The sequence below is a fragment of the Mustela putorius genome, unplaced genomic scaffold, assembly GCF_011764305.1.
Source record: "Mustela putorius furo isolate JIRA1106 unplaced genomic scaffold, ASM1176430v1.1 tig00000765_pilon_pilon_pilon, whole genome shotgun sequence".
NCBI classification, from domain to species: Eukaryota; Metazoa; Chordata; class Mammalia; order Carnivora; family Mustelidae; genus Mustela; species Mustela putorius.
Genome location: NW_025421470.1, coordinates 3435299 through 3453430, shown reverse-complemented (window position 1 = coordinate 3453430; position 18132 = coordinate 3435299). Strand labels below are relative to the sequence as shown.

The window sequence follows — 18132 nt, the reverse complement described above, 5'->3', positions numbered from 1 at the left end:
TGGTGAAAGTGATTTCTATCTGCAGACCTGGTGTTGCCAAGACAATAGGGTGTTGTTGGTGGCAGGGTCAGATGCCTCCTGATTTCCAGTGACAACATAGCTTGGGTCATTGCCTGGGCGTTATTACTAAGGGAGGATTGCAACATTCATCCCCAGACCAGTTCCTGGGTGTGCGGCAAGAGCACCCACCCCAAACAGCCGCAAGCTCTGGGCGAGAAGTCAGGCACCATTTCCTCTGTGGAAATAGCTTGCGTGTATAGAGGTCAAACTTCAGAGACTGACTCAGAGAAAGCATTAGCAGGGCCTGACATCGGAATAACCATGATAAATCTGTGAAAAAGAGAGTAAAAAAGAAATTCGATGCAAAGAGGGGGGCATTTCACAGGCGAGTCAGGATCTACAAAAATCATGAAATGGACATTTTAGATGCACAAATAAATATCTTAAATCGGAGTATTTCAGATGGCTGTAACAGCAGACAGGATACAGCAGAACCCAAGTAAATAAATCTGAGGACAGATCAGTAGAAAATACCCAAAGTGAATCACAGAGAGAAAAAGAATTATGAACACAGAATAATGCACAGGACGCATAGGGAGGACGTGACCGAGAGCAGCACAGGTGTGGCTGACATCCCGGAAAAAGAGGGGACAGCGTGGGCGAGGGAAGAGGGGACAGGAGGAGTATTTGAAGAAATAATAACAAATATTTTCCAAATCTTATGAAAGGTAGTAATGTATGGGTCCAAGAAACTAAATCCAGCTAGGATGAATAATTTTTTAAAAAATCCAACTTAGGCACACCATAGTAAAATTATCTAAGAAATCAATTTATAAACTATTATCAGTCATAGGTGATTTTGGGAAGTTCACTAATATGTGGAAATTAAAGCACATGCTCCTGAATAAACGATACTTCAAAGAAGGGAAGGGAAATTAGAATATGCTTTGCTCTGAGTGAAAATGAAAATGAAATGAGTGAAAATGAAAAATACAACACACCAAAATTTGCAGGAGCAGAGGAAACAGTGCCTAGAGGGGAGTTCAGAACTGTATGTGCCAAGAGTAAAAGAGAAGATCTCCAGACCAATAACCTGATCTTCCGTCTTGAGAACCTAGACAAAGCAGGGCGAACTAAACCCAAAGCCCGCAGAAAGAGGATCTTTCAGCAGGAAGATGGGAGATTATTATTGGAAGAAATAAATAATTGGTTTTAGCAAAGTTGTAACATACAAAGCCTCCATATAGAAAAATCAATTTTTATTTCTACATTGTAGCCAGAAAGACGTGGACAGTGTAGTTCGAGCATATCATTTACAGTAACATGAAAATACGAAAAAGAAGAAAGCTAACAGTAAAGGTTTATTTGGTGGACAAGAACTATGCACTGGAAACTTTATAGCACCGCGGAGAGAAACCCAGGGTGACAAGTGGATGGAGAGGTCGTCCACAGACGTGGGCGAGGACACTCAGTGTCGTAAGATGCCCATTCTCTTCAAAGGGATCCGTGGATCAGGGCAACCCCCGTCAAAACTCTACTGCATTTGCTTTCTTCTCTTCTCCTTTCTGATGATAACTGACAAGCTGAGTCCAAAATTTATGTGGAAATACAAAGGGTCTTGATCACTGTCATATTTCGGGACTTACTTGAAAATTGCGGTAACGGAGGTGGTGTGGTGTTGGTGTAAGGACAGACAGACAGACCAAGGGCACAGAATAGACATCCAGGAATGCACCTTCCTCCACATATGGCTACTTGATTCTATCAAAGCGCTGGTCCAGTTTGACGGAGAGAGGATGCTGTTTTCAGCAAATTGGCACTGGGACCATTGAGCGAGCATATGGAAATGTGCCCCTAGACCTCTGCCTTTCACAGAGAAATCAATTTAAAATGGATCACAAACTTAGATGTGGAAACCCAAACAATGGTGCTTCTAGAAGAAAACGTAAGAAACTATTTTCATATTCTTGTGGTAGGCAGAGATTTCTTAGAGAAGACGAGCGTGCAAAGACAGCCCTAACCCATAACCGTAAAGGGAAATAGTGATAAATTGGATTTTTTAAAAGATTTTATTTATTTATTTGAGAGAGAGACAGTGAGAGAGAGCATGAGCGAGGAGAAGGTCAGAGAGAGAAGCAGACTCCCCGTGGAGCTGAGAGCCCAATGCCGGTCTCGATCCCGGGACTCCGGATCATGACCTGAGCCAAAGGCAGTCGTCCAACCAACTGAGCCACCCAGGCGTCCCTAAATTGGATTTTTTTTTTTTTTAAACGAGGAACTCCTATCGTGAAAAAAACATTGAGAAACTGAATGGGAGCTCAGATTGGGGGAACACATTTGTGGGGTATCCATGTGAGGGAAGACGGACGCCTATCAGAACCTATCAAGAAATCCTACAAATCGATCCTAAAAGCAAAACAATGCAATTTTAAAAGGAGGGGGAAATTGAATGGGCACATCATTAGTGAGAACAGAAAAGCAAATTAAAACCTTGGTGGTACAATCACCTATCAGGGTGGTCATATTAAAAAAGAACCCTGAAAATCCCATGTAGGGGGCAATGGTATGAAGCAGCAGGGGTGTTTCCTTGCTGGTGGTAGAAATGTGGAAAGCTGATTGGTAGTAGTTACTAAAGTCAAACATTCTTATCCCGTACCCTGGAGATGTCACTGCTGGGGATGTCCTCAAGGGAGATGGATGTCTGGGTCCACCAGGAGACCTGAGCAAGAAGACAGTCAGTCGCTTTACTGAGGATGGGTGAAAGCCAGGCACAACTCATGTGTCCATCCGTAGAAGCAGAAAGGAAAGTCAACGACAGACGGAGGAACTGTGGGTACCACGACAGCACGGATGAGTTTCAGAAACATACTGTAGAGCGGAAGAATCCAGACTCGAAGCAGGACATACGGTACGCCCATCCTATGAAGGTCAGGGATAAACAAAACTAATCTATGGCGATTGAAGCCAGGGAAGTGCTTAACTTTAGAGACGGGGGTGGATTGGGATCGGGCACAAGGAACCTTTCCCATGGTGGGAATGTTCTAGAGGGAAATGCTCTACGTCATGATCTGGGTGGTGAGTATACAAGGGTATAGATATGTAAAATTCACCAAGCCTTATGCTTCAGCTCTTGTGCTTTGCTTTAAAGAAGAAAAAAGGAGTCCTTCTCACAGGGAAAATGTTTTGCAATCTCTGGAGCCAGACTTGACGGTTTTGGATTTGAGATTGGATACGGTCTTGCTGTGTGACCTCAGGCAGGTTATGTTACCTCTCTGTGCCTTACTTCCCCATTGTGGATAAGAACAGTGTCGGGCTCTTGGGGCTGAGATGAAGATTAAAGGAATTAGTGGCTGTAATGTTCAGAGCACAATTTGGAACCCACCACAGCCTCCGAGGCTATCAGTTTCTGTTGTCGGGTGATGGCTGATCTCCCCTAACGCCGTGAGGTCACTTTGCCCCCCACTTTGCAGCAACAACCGCTGGCCAGGGCTGTCATGAGACGGTGTTATTGAAGTTATTCTAACCCTTCCGCGAGGAAATACTTCGTTTATCCTTAACTATTACCCTAGAGGCCCTGATGCTTTTTCCTCTTCGCCGTGTTGTTTTTACCTGCGTTACAAAACAGTAAATAAACTCCACAGTGTTCACAAATGTGAAATCTATCATCTGACCAGGAGTGGGAAATGAGTAGATTTCACACTTGGCCTCTCTGTGGACCGACAGATAGTGGGTGCTCTTTTACGCTTGTGACCTTGGAGGGAGCCAACTGACCTCCAGTAACCTCACGAGCTTCCTGTTTGCTGCAGCAACAGTGGCACCAGCCCTATTATTTCACATATGATTGCATTAGGCCTATTTTAAAACCATTTGTCTTGTAGGTGCTGAGAGCAGAAACTGAAATCATTGCTTGTGGTTTGGGGGTTTTCACATGTCTGCAGTGATGAAAACTGAAATTCTGTCCTACAGGGCAGGGGTTTCTTCCCCTTATTAATTGCAGAATAAATACATCTCCCTGCAGAAAGGTCTGTTGTGTAGTGGAAGGGCTCCTCGAGAAGTGTTTACATCTCAGCTGCTGGGTAAGTCACTGACAAAGTGCTTTTCAGTAAAAAAAATTTTTTTTCAGTATAAATGTATAGAGTAAATGTCATTAGCCGTAGGTCAAAGAAAATATGTCGTGTGTGTTAGTATAAGCACAAACAGTAATTTATATTTGAGCTGTGATGTAAAGTGTCTCTGATTTATATCGCTGAGTCAGCAAATATTGGGGAGCCAAATAGGAGGCCGGGGTCTGCTGGGTGTTGGGGCTCAGTGAGAAGGAGCCAAACCCCCCACAGACCAGTGAGGGAAACACGATGCATCTGTAAATTGGGATGGGTTGCCTCTCAATGAAAAGCGAGAAGCCTTCATTTTTTCTCCAGTTTTATTGAGAAAGAATTGACATATAATGTTGTACTTGTCCCAAGGTGTACAATAGAATGGTTTGATGATGTTTATATCACAAAACAACCACACTCAATAAGCTTAGTTAACACCCATCACCCCACATAATTATAATTTTTTTTCTTCTGATGAGAACATTTAAGATTTCTTCTCTTAGCAGTTTTCAGATACACGATACAATAAGGCTCTCTGTGCTGCCTGTTCTGTTCTCCAGGACGTGTTTGTCTTAGAACTAGAACTTTCAAACTTCGGACTCCCATATCGACACCTTCACAGTGGACCTTGGGATGTCGTCACTCTGAGCTGGGAGGCCCTCTGTACCTTAATCCATCCACTTTTCCTTGTAGAACGTCCCACGTGGAGCGGTTCTTCACAGGAGGGAACGAAGACTCAGCCATTTGGGAAGATGGTGAGCAGCGGCAACACTGGTGGTGGGTCAGGGAAGGTCGTGGTCTCAGAGCCCAGAGGATAAGGTCAGATGCCCACGACCCTTCTGCTCTTTCCCCTTCTTGGCTCCAGGGCCCATAACTACCCCATCTTCCTCAACCCTCACCGTGGTACTCTTAGTATGCCCATTTTACTGATGAAGATGGAGGCTTTGAGAGGTGAGGACCAGCCCAGCACCACAGATGGCTAGTGATGGGCTGGCGTCCCTTCCGCCGGCGACCCTGCCGGTGCCTGGGCACTTGAGCACGCACACACAGGAGTGCTAGTAAGGAGGAAGAGAACTGTTCCGTCCATCTTCACCTTCTCAAAGTGACAGTTGACAAAGAGCGGTCACAAGTGCTTCCTTGTCCAGCAGCCCACTGTGTGGTCCCGAGTGACCAGAGTGAAACCCTCTGGTTTCATGTCCTCTCCCTATTCATCCCCCAAACTCTGCCACCTACGTCCTCATTCCCCATAGTCCGTGTGATGTCTGCTCAGTGCCACAGGTGGGTATGAGGCCGCCTCGTCTCGAGTGGCCTCACTCAGGACAGTTCTGTGACTTAAAAGAAAATTGACCTTTGAATTTTGAGATAGTTGTAGGTTCCCATGGAGTTATAAGGAAGAACCCAGAATCCTATGTACTCCTGGCCCAGCTCCCCTCTTGGTCACGTCTTGCAAAATGAGTACAACATCACATCCCTGATGTTAGTACTGATAAAGTCCAGACGCAGAATGCCGCTCACAAGGCTCCCTCGTACCACACTCCCATACCCCCACACTCCCATACCCCCACACTCCCATACCCCCACTCTCCCATACCCCCACTCTCTTTCTTTCCACCCCATCTCCTCCTTAACCCCGGCAATCACAAGTCTGTTCCCATCTGTGTAGTCATGTCATTTCAAGAACTTCACATGAAAGGAGTTGTACAGTGTCTAGCCTCTTCAGTTCGGCTTTTTCCAGGAGAATTCTCTGGAGATCGACCCAGGTTGTTGGATGTTGAGTAGTTCGTTACTTTGTACTGTTGAGTAGTGTGCCATGGTGTAGACCACAGGTCACTATTTCCTTATCGATGGACATCTGTGCTGTTTGTAGGTTTTGGCTAGTCACAGACAAAGCTGCGGTTAATGTCTGTGTACTAATTTTTGTCTGAATGTGATTTTTCATTTCCCTGGAACAAATGTCCGGGATTGTATTTGCTAGAAGTTGAGGAAATCGCCCTCTATTTCTATTTTTCTAAGTTAAAACAAAAGCCAACCATGAATAGGTGTTCAGTTTTGTCAAGGGTTTTGTCCTTATCAATTGGCATGGTTTTGTGATTTTTCTTCTTTATGTCACCATGTCCATTAACATGGTAAATACATGGACATGCAAATGTTGAGCTAGACTTGCATGCTTGGGATAAACCCCATTTGGATGTAGTGTATCATTTTAAGTGTATATTGCTGAATTCTGTTTGCTACTATTTTGTTAGTGACTTTTGCATTTATATTTATGAGAGATTTTGATCTGTAGGGTTTTAAAAAAATATTATCTTTATCTGATACCAAGGCTATGCTCATTAAATAAGATGAATTGTGAAGTGTTCCCTCTTTTTTTTAATTTTTGGAGGAGACTGTAGAGAGTTGTTGTGAATTCTTTAAACACTTGGTAGAATTCTCCAGGGAAGCTGCCTGGGTCTGAAGAGTTCTCTTTCTTCTTCCTCCCTCTCCTTTTCTTCCTTCCTTCCTTCCTTCTTCTCTTTTTCAGTTTTATAATAATTAATTCAGTTTCCTTTGTCGTTATAGGGCTATTCAAATAATCTGTTTTATATTCAGTGAGTTGTAATTTATGCTTTTGAGGAATCCATTCATTTCATCCAGATTGTCCAATTTAAATGTGCAGAGTTGTTTGTAGTGTTGACTCATTGTCCTTTGGACGTCTGTGGGATCTGTACTGATAACTCTTGCTCCATCTCTAATATTGGTAATTTGAGTCTTGCATGTTTTTTCTTTGTCAGACATGTTGGAGGATTTTTCAATTTTAATCATCATTTCTAAATGATCAGTCAAGCTTTGTGTTCCATTGACTTTCTTTATTCTCCTACTTTTAATTTCATTGATTTCTGGTTTTATTATTTTTATTATTTTATTATTTTTATTATTTTCTTTATTTTGGTTTATTTTGTTCTTCTTTATCTATATTCTTGAGGTGATTAGATTATGAATGAGACTTTTCCTAATTTTTTTAAGATTTTATTTATTTATTTGACAGACAGAGATCACAAGTAGGCAGAGAGGCAGGCAGAGGGGGGTGGGAAGCAGGCTCCCTGCTGAGCAGAGAGCCTGATGCGGGGCTTGATCCCAGGAACCTGAGGCCATGACCTGAGCTGAAGGCAGAGGCTTAACCCACTGAGCCACCCAGGCACCCCAGACTTTTCCTAATTTTTAATTTATATTATTTTAGCATTGTAAATCATTGTATGATTTTAGCCTTTAGCTCTCACACGTGTACTTTCATTTTAATTCAGTTAACTATATTTTGTTTGCCATTAAGATCCAAGGGTCCAGGGATGATTTGGAAGCATGTTGCTTAGATTCCAAGTGTTTGTGAAGATTTTCCTATTATCTTTCTTTTATTGATTTCTAGTTTGACTACATTTGGGTCAAAGAACACACTCTGTGTAATTTCAGTTCTTTAAATTTAATTTAAATTTGTGGAGGTTTGTTCAATGGCCCGGGATATGATCTATGGTAGTACCTGTTCCATGAACATTTGAGAAGAATGTGTACTTTTCTGTCATTGACTGGAGTGGAGTGTTCTATAAATACTAATTGGGTCCTGTTGGTCAGTGGTGCTATTGGGTTCTATATTCTTGCTAAATTTTCTGTCTAGTTCTAGCAGTTATTGAGAGAAGCAATGAAGTATCCAACTGTAATTATGAATTTATCTATTTCTGTTTTGGTTCTATTGAGTTCTGCTTCCCATAGTTTGTAGTTCTGTTGTTTGGTTTGTTTATATTTAATGTGAGTATTGACCTGTTGGATTTAAACATGTATTTTATTTTTTTATTTTCTGTGTTCTCAGTTTTTCCTTTACCTGTTTTCCTTTTCCTGCCTGGAAAGGAGTCACTTGAACATTTTTAAGAATTGCTTTTTCGACTTCTCTATAATGTTTTTGACAGTATCTCTTTGTATTGCCATTTTTAGTGGTTTCTCTGGATATTACATTACATATACATGACATCACTTTTTGCATCATGTTTTAGAAGTTGGAGTGACATGTACAAATGTTGCCTCCCTTCCTGTCTCTTTACTCTCCTCTGTTTATAATATAATTGTCTTAAACATTTACTTCACACTAATTTAGAAGCCCATCAGACAATATTACAATTTTTGCTTTAACCATCAAACACAATTCGAAAAACTCAATAGCAGAAGAAAAAGTTTATTTTGTTTACTCATATTGTTGCTTACAGTGTTCTCTTTTTTGATACAAAAACATTTCCCTCTTTTCCCATTTTCTTTATGTTTGAGAGAACTTCCTTCAGCCATTCTTTCAGGATAGGTCTCCTGGTAACAAATTTTCTTACATGTGTCTTGATTTCCCTCTCATTCTTGGATATTTTTCCTCGACATAAGAATCCTGGTTGTTAGTTCTTTCCTTTCATCAAGTGAAAAGTGTTGTACCAATTCTTTCTGACCACTACTGTTTTCAATGAGAAATCTGCTGTAATTTGAATTGCTTGTTCTTTTCTGGTAAGATGTCATGCCTCTTTCACTGCTTTCGGGATCTCTCCTTTGCCTTTAGTACCAGAAGTTTGACTATGATGTGTGTTATTGTAGATTTTTTTGGATTTACTCTATGTGGAGTTACTCAACTTCTTGAATCCTTTGAATTTGAAGGTTTCTGTCTTTTTCCAAATTTGGGAAGTTTTAGCTATTATTTCTTTGAGCATTTTCCTTTCTCTTAAAGATTTTATTTTATTTTATTTTTTTAATGAGAGAGAGCATGCATGAGTAGGGGGAGGAGGAGAGGAGGAAGGAGAGAGAGAATCTCAAGCAGATGCTACGCTGAGTGTGGAGCCTGTCCCAGGGCTCAGTCTCATGACCCCAAGATCATGGCCTGAGCCAAAGCCAAGATTCATATTCTCAATGGACTGAGCCACCCAGGCACCTCTCTTTGAGAATTTTCAACCTCTAATCACCCTTCTGAAACTATCAATTTGCCATTAGATCTTCTGTTATAGTCCCATATGTCCCTTAGCTTCTGCTCATGTTTCGTACAGCCTCTATTCTCATTGTTGTCCAGATTGGGTAATTCTGTTGTTCTTTTGTCCAGTCCACTAATTCTTTCTCTTCTGCTCTCCATTCTGCTGTTGAGCCCATCTGCTGAGTTTTCCAATTTAGGTATCACTTTTTGGGGGGGGGTATCTTTTATTCCTTTGTTGAGAGTTTCTGTCTTTTCATTTGTTTCAAGTGTGTTTGTAATTGTTCACTGAAGCATTTTGATAGTGGCTGCTTTCAACCTTTGTTAGGTGATTGTAACATTTTTGTCATCTTGGTGTTAGCATCTACTGATTGGTTTTTTAAATTTGGATTTCTTGGTTCTTGGGTAATGAAAGACTTTTGGTGGAAGCCTAAATATTTTTGGTATTATGTTATGAGACTTTGGATCTCATTTAATCTTTCTGTTTAGCTGACTTCCTCTGACATCACTCAGGTAGGAGAAGTGGGAGGGCACTGCCTCCTTACTGCCAGGTGAAGGTAGAAGTCCAGGTTCCCTGTTTGCTGACATCCAAGGGAGGAGCTCCTCATTTCTGCTGGAATGGTTGGCCATCACCCACACTTCCCTGGCCAGGAGAAGTAGGAGACCTTATTATTGCTCCCTACTTGATCCCCACTGACACCATGATTTGGAGGGAGTGTAATGTCTTTTTTAACACAGTGTGGTGGTGAAAGTCCTAAATCTGCTGAGTCTCTTCTGCCACCACTCCAGTGAGGGAAGGAGGGGCTCTTCATGACTGCCTGATGGGCATGGTTCCAGCCTCTGTATATGGCCTTCTTTGACACCATTTTGATGAGGGATGGGGGCAGTTTTGGGTGCTTACAGCCGGAGGAGGTGGAAACCTAGGCTCCCCACTCACCTTTATTAGTGTAGGTGGGTGTGGTGTTTGACTGAACACCAATTGTCTGAAAAATTTCTGTATTTCTAGGGTGCCCCTTTTCTGTTCTTTTAGCCAGAGAGAGTAGCCTTTTGTTGGGGCTTGCTTTGTCTGTGTCCCTGAGCATTTTCAGGTTGTTGGTTTCTTCAAAGAAAGTCTGGGTTATATGAGGCACAAAGAAAACCCAGGGACCTCACCACAGTGTCGTTCCTTGGGTCCCAAGATCCCCAGGCCATCTGGCTTATGTTCCCCACTTTTCAGGGTCTCCTCATGTGCTTTGTACAATGTCCAGTGTTTTTAGTGGTGCTCAGGTGGGGGGAAGAGAGAAAAGCATATCTCTCCATCTCCCCACTAGCCTGCTTGTGATTTTTAACAGATTAAGTGTGGGCTTCTTGAGATCTCTGTCCCTATTTGAGAGAGCCATGATGGTCAAATGCAAGGGGTGCTTAGCAGGAGTCAGGAGACCTGGGGCTTTTCAAACCTTAAGGAATCTCAATCTCCTTACTTCCAAGTGCAAAGATCATTTCCTGAGATCATTTCTGAGGCTAAGTTCCTTACGGTAGCTCATTTCCCCTCCCTTCCCTTAAAAGGTAGCCAAATCTTTTTTTTTTTTTTTTTTAAATTAAATTGTTTTTCTTCTGCCTTGGGGACTTTTGAGTTGCAAGGCCCTGCCTAGAAGTTTCCAAACATACAGAAGATAATCTCCCCCAACCAAATTTTTGCTTTCAAAAACCCAAGCTTAAGTAGGTGATTGCCCAGGTCTTCCTGGGAGGTAGGAGAAGAGGAGTTGGAGAACTGGAGAAGAAAGGCAGGAGTCCCAGGCCTGGGAAAGGGGAAGGGTAGGGTTTTCAGATGACGGGAGAGCTCAGGCATCTCAGGGAGGCAAGAGGGCTTCAGGGCACCGGACACACAGGGCTTGAGCTGTGGTCTTTGGAGCCAGGAGGAATAGATCTGTGCCTGAGCTGGCATGGCGTGGAGACACTGCCTTCCAGGGACCAGGGACACATTATTTGACTGCTAAGGAAAGTGAAACGTGGCCTGTCCTAGACCTGGGGCTGGGGTGTTGGATTCACATGTGATCCAGTGATGGCATCTGCCTCCCTTTGCCTGCAGGGGTATCCTGAGTGTCCCATGGGATCATGCATGGTTCAGTACTTTTCGAAACATTGGAGGTTATTCAACATAGCTCTTGATGTTTATCAAGCGCCTAGTCTGGCTAGAAGACATGCTAAGAATGATGTTGGAGGCAAAGATACATTCCAGAGACACTGGGATTTATGATTTCCTGAGGGAGATAAGGCAAGTGCCCAGATGAATAGGGACCAACGCAACCAAGCACTATGGGGTTGACCTATAACCTATTTGTGAGGATTTCCCCATACACTGGCGTAGGGGCCCCGACTTTTAACAGCCTGTTTGTCCTAATCAGGATTTTTAGGCTGCAAGGGACGGAAACCTGATTCATGCTCATTCAAGGTCAGAGGGAGAGTACTGGTTCTCATAATGAGGGTGACCAACATTTGCGTACAAGACGCACACGGTGAGCCGGACATGTTTATCACAAAATTGACTCATTCAATCCTCCCAATGATCCTGAGATGGGCACAGCTGTCAGTCACTCTATAGCTGCAGTCATGGAGGTACCGGGAGGCACAAACTTGTTGCAGGGGCCGAGCACTTCCCACATACTGCACAGCCTCTGTGCCTCCATGGTCTCCCTTCCCAGCTGGCCAGTCTCCGCAGGTAGGGAAGGTGGCCACTGTGTGGGGCTGTCAACCCCCAAAGGAAAGGAAAGCCTCTCCTTCTCAGGGCCCTGGCAAGTCCCAGGGAGAACTCTGATGTGCCCTCTCCCCCCAGGCTGGTAAATCCTCTCCAGTGGCCTTGGGGATGGATTGTTCTGACTGGTTCCGGGTGGGGCTTGCGTATTAAGATTGATCACAGGCAGTTAGGGCAGAGCAGCTCTGCAGAGGAAAAGTGGGGTGCACCCCCCAAACTACCAGTTTTTTTTTTTTTTTTCCCAACCGGTCCCTTGAATGGGAATGGTTGGGAGGCTTTTATTTCTGTGTGGGAGGCGGTGTCCAGTAATTTTCCGGTGTCTGTCCCTTGGACTTCTGTCCTGGTCTTCAGTTTTGGAGGTCATCTCATTGCCATACTTCCTCTTTCTTCATTTGTGGAAATTGTTTCCTAGAACTTTCTTGCCACTCTCTGCTCTGAGCTCATGGAAGAAAACAGGAATCACTGCAACACTAACTTTTCCCTAACTTAGCTCATGAGTATGGTCTTGCATTTTTCTTTCCCTGAAGCCATCCCTCATAACCTCACCATTCCGTCTTTGGCACTCCCCCTCTCCCTACCTCCACCCTGCATGCACCTGCCGCCCCTCGTCTGCCCCCACTTCCCAAAAGGTGAGGAGGGAGGGGTCCCCTTTGGATCTGGGACGCTGGGGACAGAACATGACAGGGGGCAGGAGGGCCGAACAGGACTCCAGCAAACCATGGAGGTGAAAACAATGTTTCTTTAAAATGAACCAGCCTACACAGAGTTTCCATTTGGTGCTCAGACCCAGCCTTAGGCTGCCACCCTCCCTGATACACTGTGTCCGCTGCTTTTCCCATCTCTGCCCACAAGGGCTGGGACACGGTTGTCCTCTGCACTCGCCCCTACTCTGAACAGTCTTTCTCCCTTCCTTGCCTCCCACCCCTCCTGCCCTCGCTGTCTTTCTCCTGCTCTCTCACACCCAAATTCTTCTTTTCTCTCCATCATTCTTTCACTCTCTTCCTTTATTTATTTTTTATTTTTTTAATTTTTTTTTATGTGGAGGCATTGGCTTTTATGGCAACGGAGGTAGCAAAGGCCCAGTGGCCCTAATTCTCTGTTAACATGGCAGGAAAAGCATCAGAGAAGCCCACAAATCAGGGGCCACGAGCTGAGGCAGATCTCCAGCCCAGAGCAGGTTTCCCACAGGGACGCCTCCAGGAATGCACACCTGCTGAATACGGTGCTAGATGTGGATACAGCAGGGGTGGGGTTCATCCCCGCTGGCTCAGCTCCGGGAGTCCCTGTCACATCTCCCCACTCTGTCTGCCAAGAGAAGGGGCAAGCCCCCTCCCCTGCTGCCTGGTGCAGCACCAACATTTTGCTTTTATTTGTCTGAAAACATTTACCTTCAGAGGCCAAGCTTTGGGTGGTGGAAAGCGAGCAAGTGAACACCTCCTACATCATCCCCTCCAGAATCGAGTTTCCCGGAGGCTTTGGGGAAAGCAATCTCAGGGTCACTGTGCAGCCCTTGATGTGGTGGAAGGGGGGCTGGGGATGGGCCAGGCGGACCAGCCTTCTTGAGCTTCTTGTCTTCCTCCATGAAATGGTGATATGTCAAGTGAGGGAGATGTTCCCCTGGCGGAATATGGGCGGAGCGGGCACTTTTCCACAGTGGGGTCTCGAGCGTCCTGGGAACAGCCTTGATGGATTGGCTCCAAAAGGGGCAGGGCCACCCAAGACCAGGAGGCCTGTTGTCCCCATTTGGACCCTGCCCTAAACGACATAGCAAGGCCTCCTCCAGCTTCAGGGCAAGAATTAGCCCTAAAGCGTGAAGCTCACAGAACGAGTTAGAAACATACCCAGTCCACGGGCGCCTGGCGGGCTCAGTGGGTTAAGCGCCTGCCTTCAGCTCAGGTCATGATCTCAGGGTCCTGGGATCGAGCCCCACGTTGGGGGATCCCTGGTCAGTGGGGAGCCCGCTTCTCCCTCTCTCGATACCCCCCACCCCTGCTTGTGCTTGCTTGCTCACTGTCTTTCAAATAAATGAATAAATCTTTAATAATTAAGAGGGGGAAAAAAAAAAGAAACATGCCCATTCTCGATGAGAACTGCAGCTTTCCCGTCTCTCCCCGTTACTGCCTGACGATACTTTGGGGCACGGTTTTTCTCCATTTTGCACCCAGCTGCCCCCAGCCCGTGTTCCAATGTGGAGATCAGCTTTGGGCAGAGGAGGCAATCTTTTTTTTTTTTTTTCAAGATTTATTTATTTATTAGAGAGAGAGAGAGAGAGAGAGAGGGCGCACGTATGAGTGGAGGGAGAGGCAGAGGGAGAGGGAGAGAGAGAATCTCCAGCAGACTCTGAGTCCAACATGGGGCTTGATCCCAGGACCACAAGATCATGACCTGAGCTGAAACCAAGAGTCTGACACTCAGCAACCTGAGCCACCTGGGCGCCCCCCGAGCAGACGATCTCTGAGTGTCCTCTGAACGTGGGGCGAAAGTCATGGGTCCTAGTAAAGGAAGTTCAGGATGGTGTCGTTCTGTAATTGAGCAGAAGAAAGTCAGTTGATGGGGTCCACTTAGGTGAATGCAGGGTCAGCCTCCTGTCATCAAAGAAGGCTCAAGTTCCAAACTGTTCAGAGCCAAATTACCAAAATACAAAAAAGATTCTCTTAATAAAGAATATATTCATTATATTTCTTCCTAGCCAGCTGGGAGCAGGGAGGCTGGGAAGCCACAGGGTGTCCCTGAAGGTTTCTCTGGAGGGATCTCGAGTTTGGGACCTGCAGGGGTGGGGCAGTCCAAGACGGCAAGCCCAGCCTCACCCCCTTGCAGCCCGCGCTTCATGTCAGTCCCCAGGCCCACAGCCATCCCATCTGGATGTCTAACCTACCCATCCCTCCCTTTAACCCCCTTCAGTGGACACCAAGAGCAGAGCCCTTGCAGCAGAGACCGGGTGCCTGGGGTGCCCCCCTTGCCCCGCCATTTCCCAGCCTCAGTGGCTGGAAGTCTGGCAGAGATAAATCGGACAGTCCTTCAAAGGGGATAAAGGGCAAACCAGGCAACAGGAATGACATAATTATAAGGAAAGTGAAATCAGTCCCCGGTGGTGGAGTCCACTGACCTGCTTGTCCTGGGATATCGGGTGGCCGGTTCTGCGGCTGGGAAGCTTGTCCTTACCGGCCGTCTGAGAAGAGCCCGGGGTCACTGTCTCCTCCGCCAGGGGAGGGAGTGCCTTGAATAGGTGGTCAGTGGGGCCCCCCAAGTTCACAAGGGACACTGGGTCAATGGGACCCATGCAGCGAAAGGTAAACAGGAAGAAGGCGCATGGTCTAAGAAGCAATATTGGGGGAAGGGGGGTTTTCTGGGGTGTTTGGTCCAGAGGAGTGAAGGTCTAGAGAGAAATAGGACATCTAGGTTGAATAACTCGAGGCCTGCTGTGGGGAGGGGGGCCTGCCTGTCTCTGTGACTTGATGTCTTAGCAGAAATCTCCGTCGGCTTTGGGATCTGTACTGCACAGTCCTTTGATGAGCTCGTCTTGTGTTTGCCTGCTCTGCACATACACTTCTGCTCAGAGTGCCCCTAGACGACCTTGTGAAGCACCCATGTCCCAATCTTTCTGCATGGTTCCAGTGGGGCTGCTCTCCCCTTTGGCCTAATTGGCCCAGCTAATCCGTGTTTGGCAAGACCACACCAGTGGGGGACAGTGACTGGCTACTGGCTAATAGGGGGCAAGCCTGGAGTGGCTGGGGGGGGCTTTCCAGAGACAGCCTTGCTGAGGGGGGAGCCAGCCCATGGAAAGTAGAGGCATGGAAAGAGCTGGAGACCAAGAGCTGAGGACACTATGGGTCCTTGGTCCTGGCAGGCTTGAAACCAGCATACCCTGAACCTCTCCGTTACCTGACAATGCATTGCCTTCAGCGTAAACCAGCTGGGATTGGGATTCTGTTACTTGCAACCAGGAGTGCAGATACAAATGTTGCAGGTCCAACTTCTTCTACCGCTTCCTTATTCCCTAAGTTGGCACAAGATGGATGATACCAGGGAGGCTTGCTTGCTAGGTGCCATGCATGGTGGAAAGTGCTAGACACGCACCATTTCCCACATGACTGGGAGTCTTACTATCCAGCGTACAGATGTACAAGTAAGGAGTCTTTCAGCGCTATAATGGAAAACCCAGCAGCTTGTGCTGTGCCAACAAGGACTTCCTTCCCCACTGTCTTCCCTCTCTGGCTTCACACTGAGGCTCTACCCATTGTCCCCCTGGCCGTCCCCAGAAGCCCAGCAGGCATTGCCTTCCACCTCTAGTTCCTGACCAACCGTTGCTATAAATCACACCATACAGAACAGGGTGGGGGGGTGGGGTCGGGAGGTTTCCAGAGGGAAATTCTGCGCTCATACGTGGGAGTGAGGAGAGTTGACAGTGGACAGAACACAGAGGCCAGCGCCATAAGGCTACGATGTCACATCTCCTGCCTCGATCACATAACTGGGCAGCGTCCAGACAAATGCTCGTGGCAGAACTCTCCCCTGCTGTGTTCTGCATCTTCCTCTTACTGTTTCTTGTCCTGTCTGCTCCTGGAGCAGGCGGGGGGCTGCAGGACAAGCCACCAGCCCTAGACCCCAGAAGGGAGGCCCCTTTCTCTCTGCCTTTTGGCCTCATCTCTCCCCAGAGGGTTTGGGGATTTGAATCTTCTTTCCAGTACCTTTGTAATTTTCTGGCTTCTCTGTACACTGAAGGCAACACACAGCCTGCTGGGCTGGGTGCACAGGGCAGCTCCTGAAAATACGGTGGTCATGTTTCCTTCCTCTCGGCCAAAGACAGAATAGAGGTAATGCGCTGATCTCCCAGTGCAACTAGTCAGACAAAAGCAGGGCCTCCTCCCCCTGAACTCGACATCATACCTCCTTTCCCTCCTTTGGGTTGAGAGAAGTTGGCTATGCTTGTCAGACCTCTGGGTGAGACGTCCACCTGCCAGGTGTGCTGGAGGTGAGGGAAGATGTGTTCCTACCTGCCGTCCCAACATGCAAACCACTGAACCAAGGCGCTGGCCTCTGATATTGGGAGTAAGAATGCCTTGTCACCGTGGTTACGGGAAATGCTCCCATTCACATATAATAAGGGCTTTAGAAGACGCCAGGCCATCTGATATTCCAGGCTGGGGCCAAATGAGAGGGTGTCTGGAGGTCCATTCCTTATGCAGTTACCCGAACACGGCGGTGGGCCAGGTACTGAGCCCCGCCCTGGAAACAAGCCTTTATTTTATTGGGGTGTGGGGGGCAGGACAGAGGCCTGGGCACCGTCACCCCGCGTCCCTTTGTTACCCAGCTTCCGTCCTGCCTCTGGCCACGGCAGAGCTGCAGGAAGGAGTGTTGGCACTGTCTCAGTGCGTGTGGAGGCGGGGGGTCACCCCAGATAGGGAGCTGTGGTAGGGGGGCGTCGGAGAAGCCGGTCCTGGAACTCCCACCCGGAAGAAGGGCAGAGAAGACCCGGCCTCCTCGCCTTCCAGTCTCCCTGACGCCCCCGCTGGCACCAGGCACACAGCCGCGCGGGTTGGGGGCGGCGGTGCTGGACGGAGACCCCGCTGTCCGCCGGGCGCTCAGGGCGGCTGGTCCACCCGCCTCGAGTTTCTGGGCGCGGGGGGCTGCGGGGCTGGGGAGGACCCGCCGCACCTGCCGGGCGCAGGCAGCCGCCACTTCCGCGGGAGCAAAACAAGAGCACGCGCACCTGCCGGCTCCGCCCCGCCCCGCGCGCCGGCCAATCGCGGCTGCGTGGGCGGGGAGTGGGCGGGGCCGGCGCGGCGGGGCGGGGCCGAGGAGCCCCAACGGCAGCGGGAGCCGGAGCCGGCGCGGGGCGCAGCGGCCCAGCCTGGAGCGAGCGCAGCCTCGTGCCCGCCGCCCGTGCCCGCCGCCGCCGCCCGTGCCCGCCGCCCCCGGGGCATGGCCTGTCTGATGGCCGCTTTCTCGGTCGGCACCGCCATGGTGAGTGAGCGCATCCTCCGCCCGCGGGGCTTGCTTCCGTTCTCCGGCAGAGCCAGGAACGCACAAAGACCCGCACCCTCACCCTGGCGGCCGCCCCTGGGTCCCCGGGGAGAAGCCCGGCTCCGACTGCCAGCCCTGACCACCTGGAGCCGCGGGGTGCTCCTTGCGCCGGCAGGGGCCGCGGGGCTGGCGGAGGGGCCAGGAGCGTGCGGGGGGGCGGCCAGCAGCCCCACAAGTGCACCGATGGCCCCCCTCGGCCCCCTCCGGGTAGGGGCCTGTGCCGGGTTCCCGAGCGCACTGGGGAGGGTGGCAGCTTGGGTCGGGGGAAGGGGCGGGGGTCCTCCCTGCCGGCGCGCGCGGCGGGGGTTCGGGAACCGGCACTT

General features: G+C 48.0%; 1 protein-coding gene across 4 annotated transcripts in view; it reads left to right on the top strand.

Moving 5' to 3' along the window:
• The first annotated feature begins 3972 nt into the window (after positions 1 to 3972).
• Positions 3973 to 18132, top strand: part of ABCG1 (ATP binding cassette subfamily G member 1) — a 66144-nt gene continuing 51984 nt past the window's right edge. For 2 of the 4 annotated variants that reach the window (XM_004762204.2, XM_004762203.2), the window contains exon 1: positions 17583 to 17749. In XM_004762204.2, coding sequence (XP_004762261.1) covers positions 17708 to 17749 — 42 coding nt within the window. In that variant the 5' untranslated portion in view covers positions 17583 to 17707. Of the gene's footprint in view, positions 4077 to 4654; positions 4850 to 17582; positions 17750 to 18132 lie in introns of those variants that run through there. The other 2 variants (XM_004762206.3, XM_004762205.3) reach the window with 2 other exon arrangements.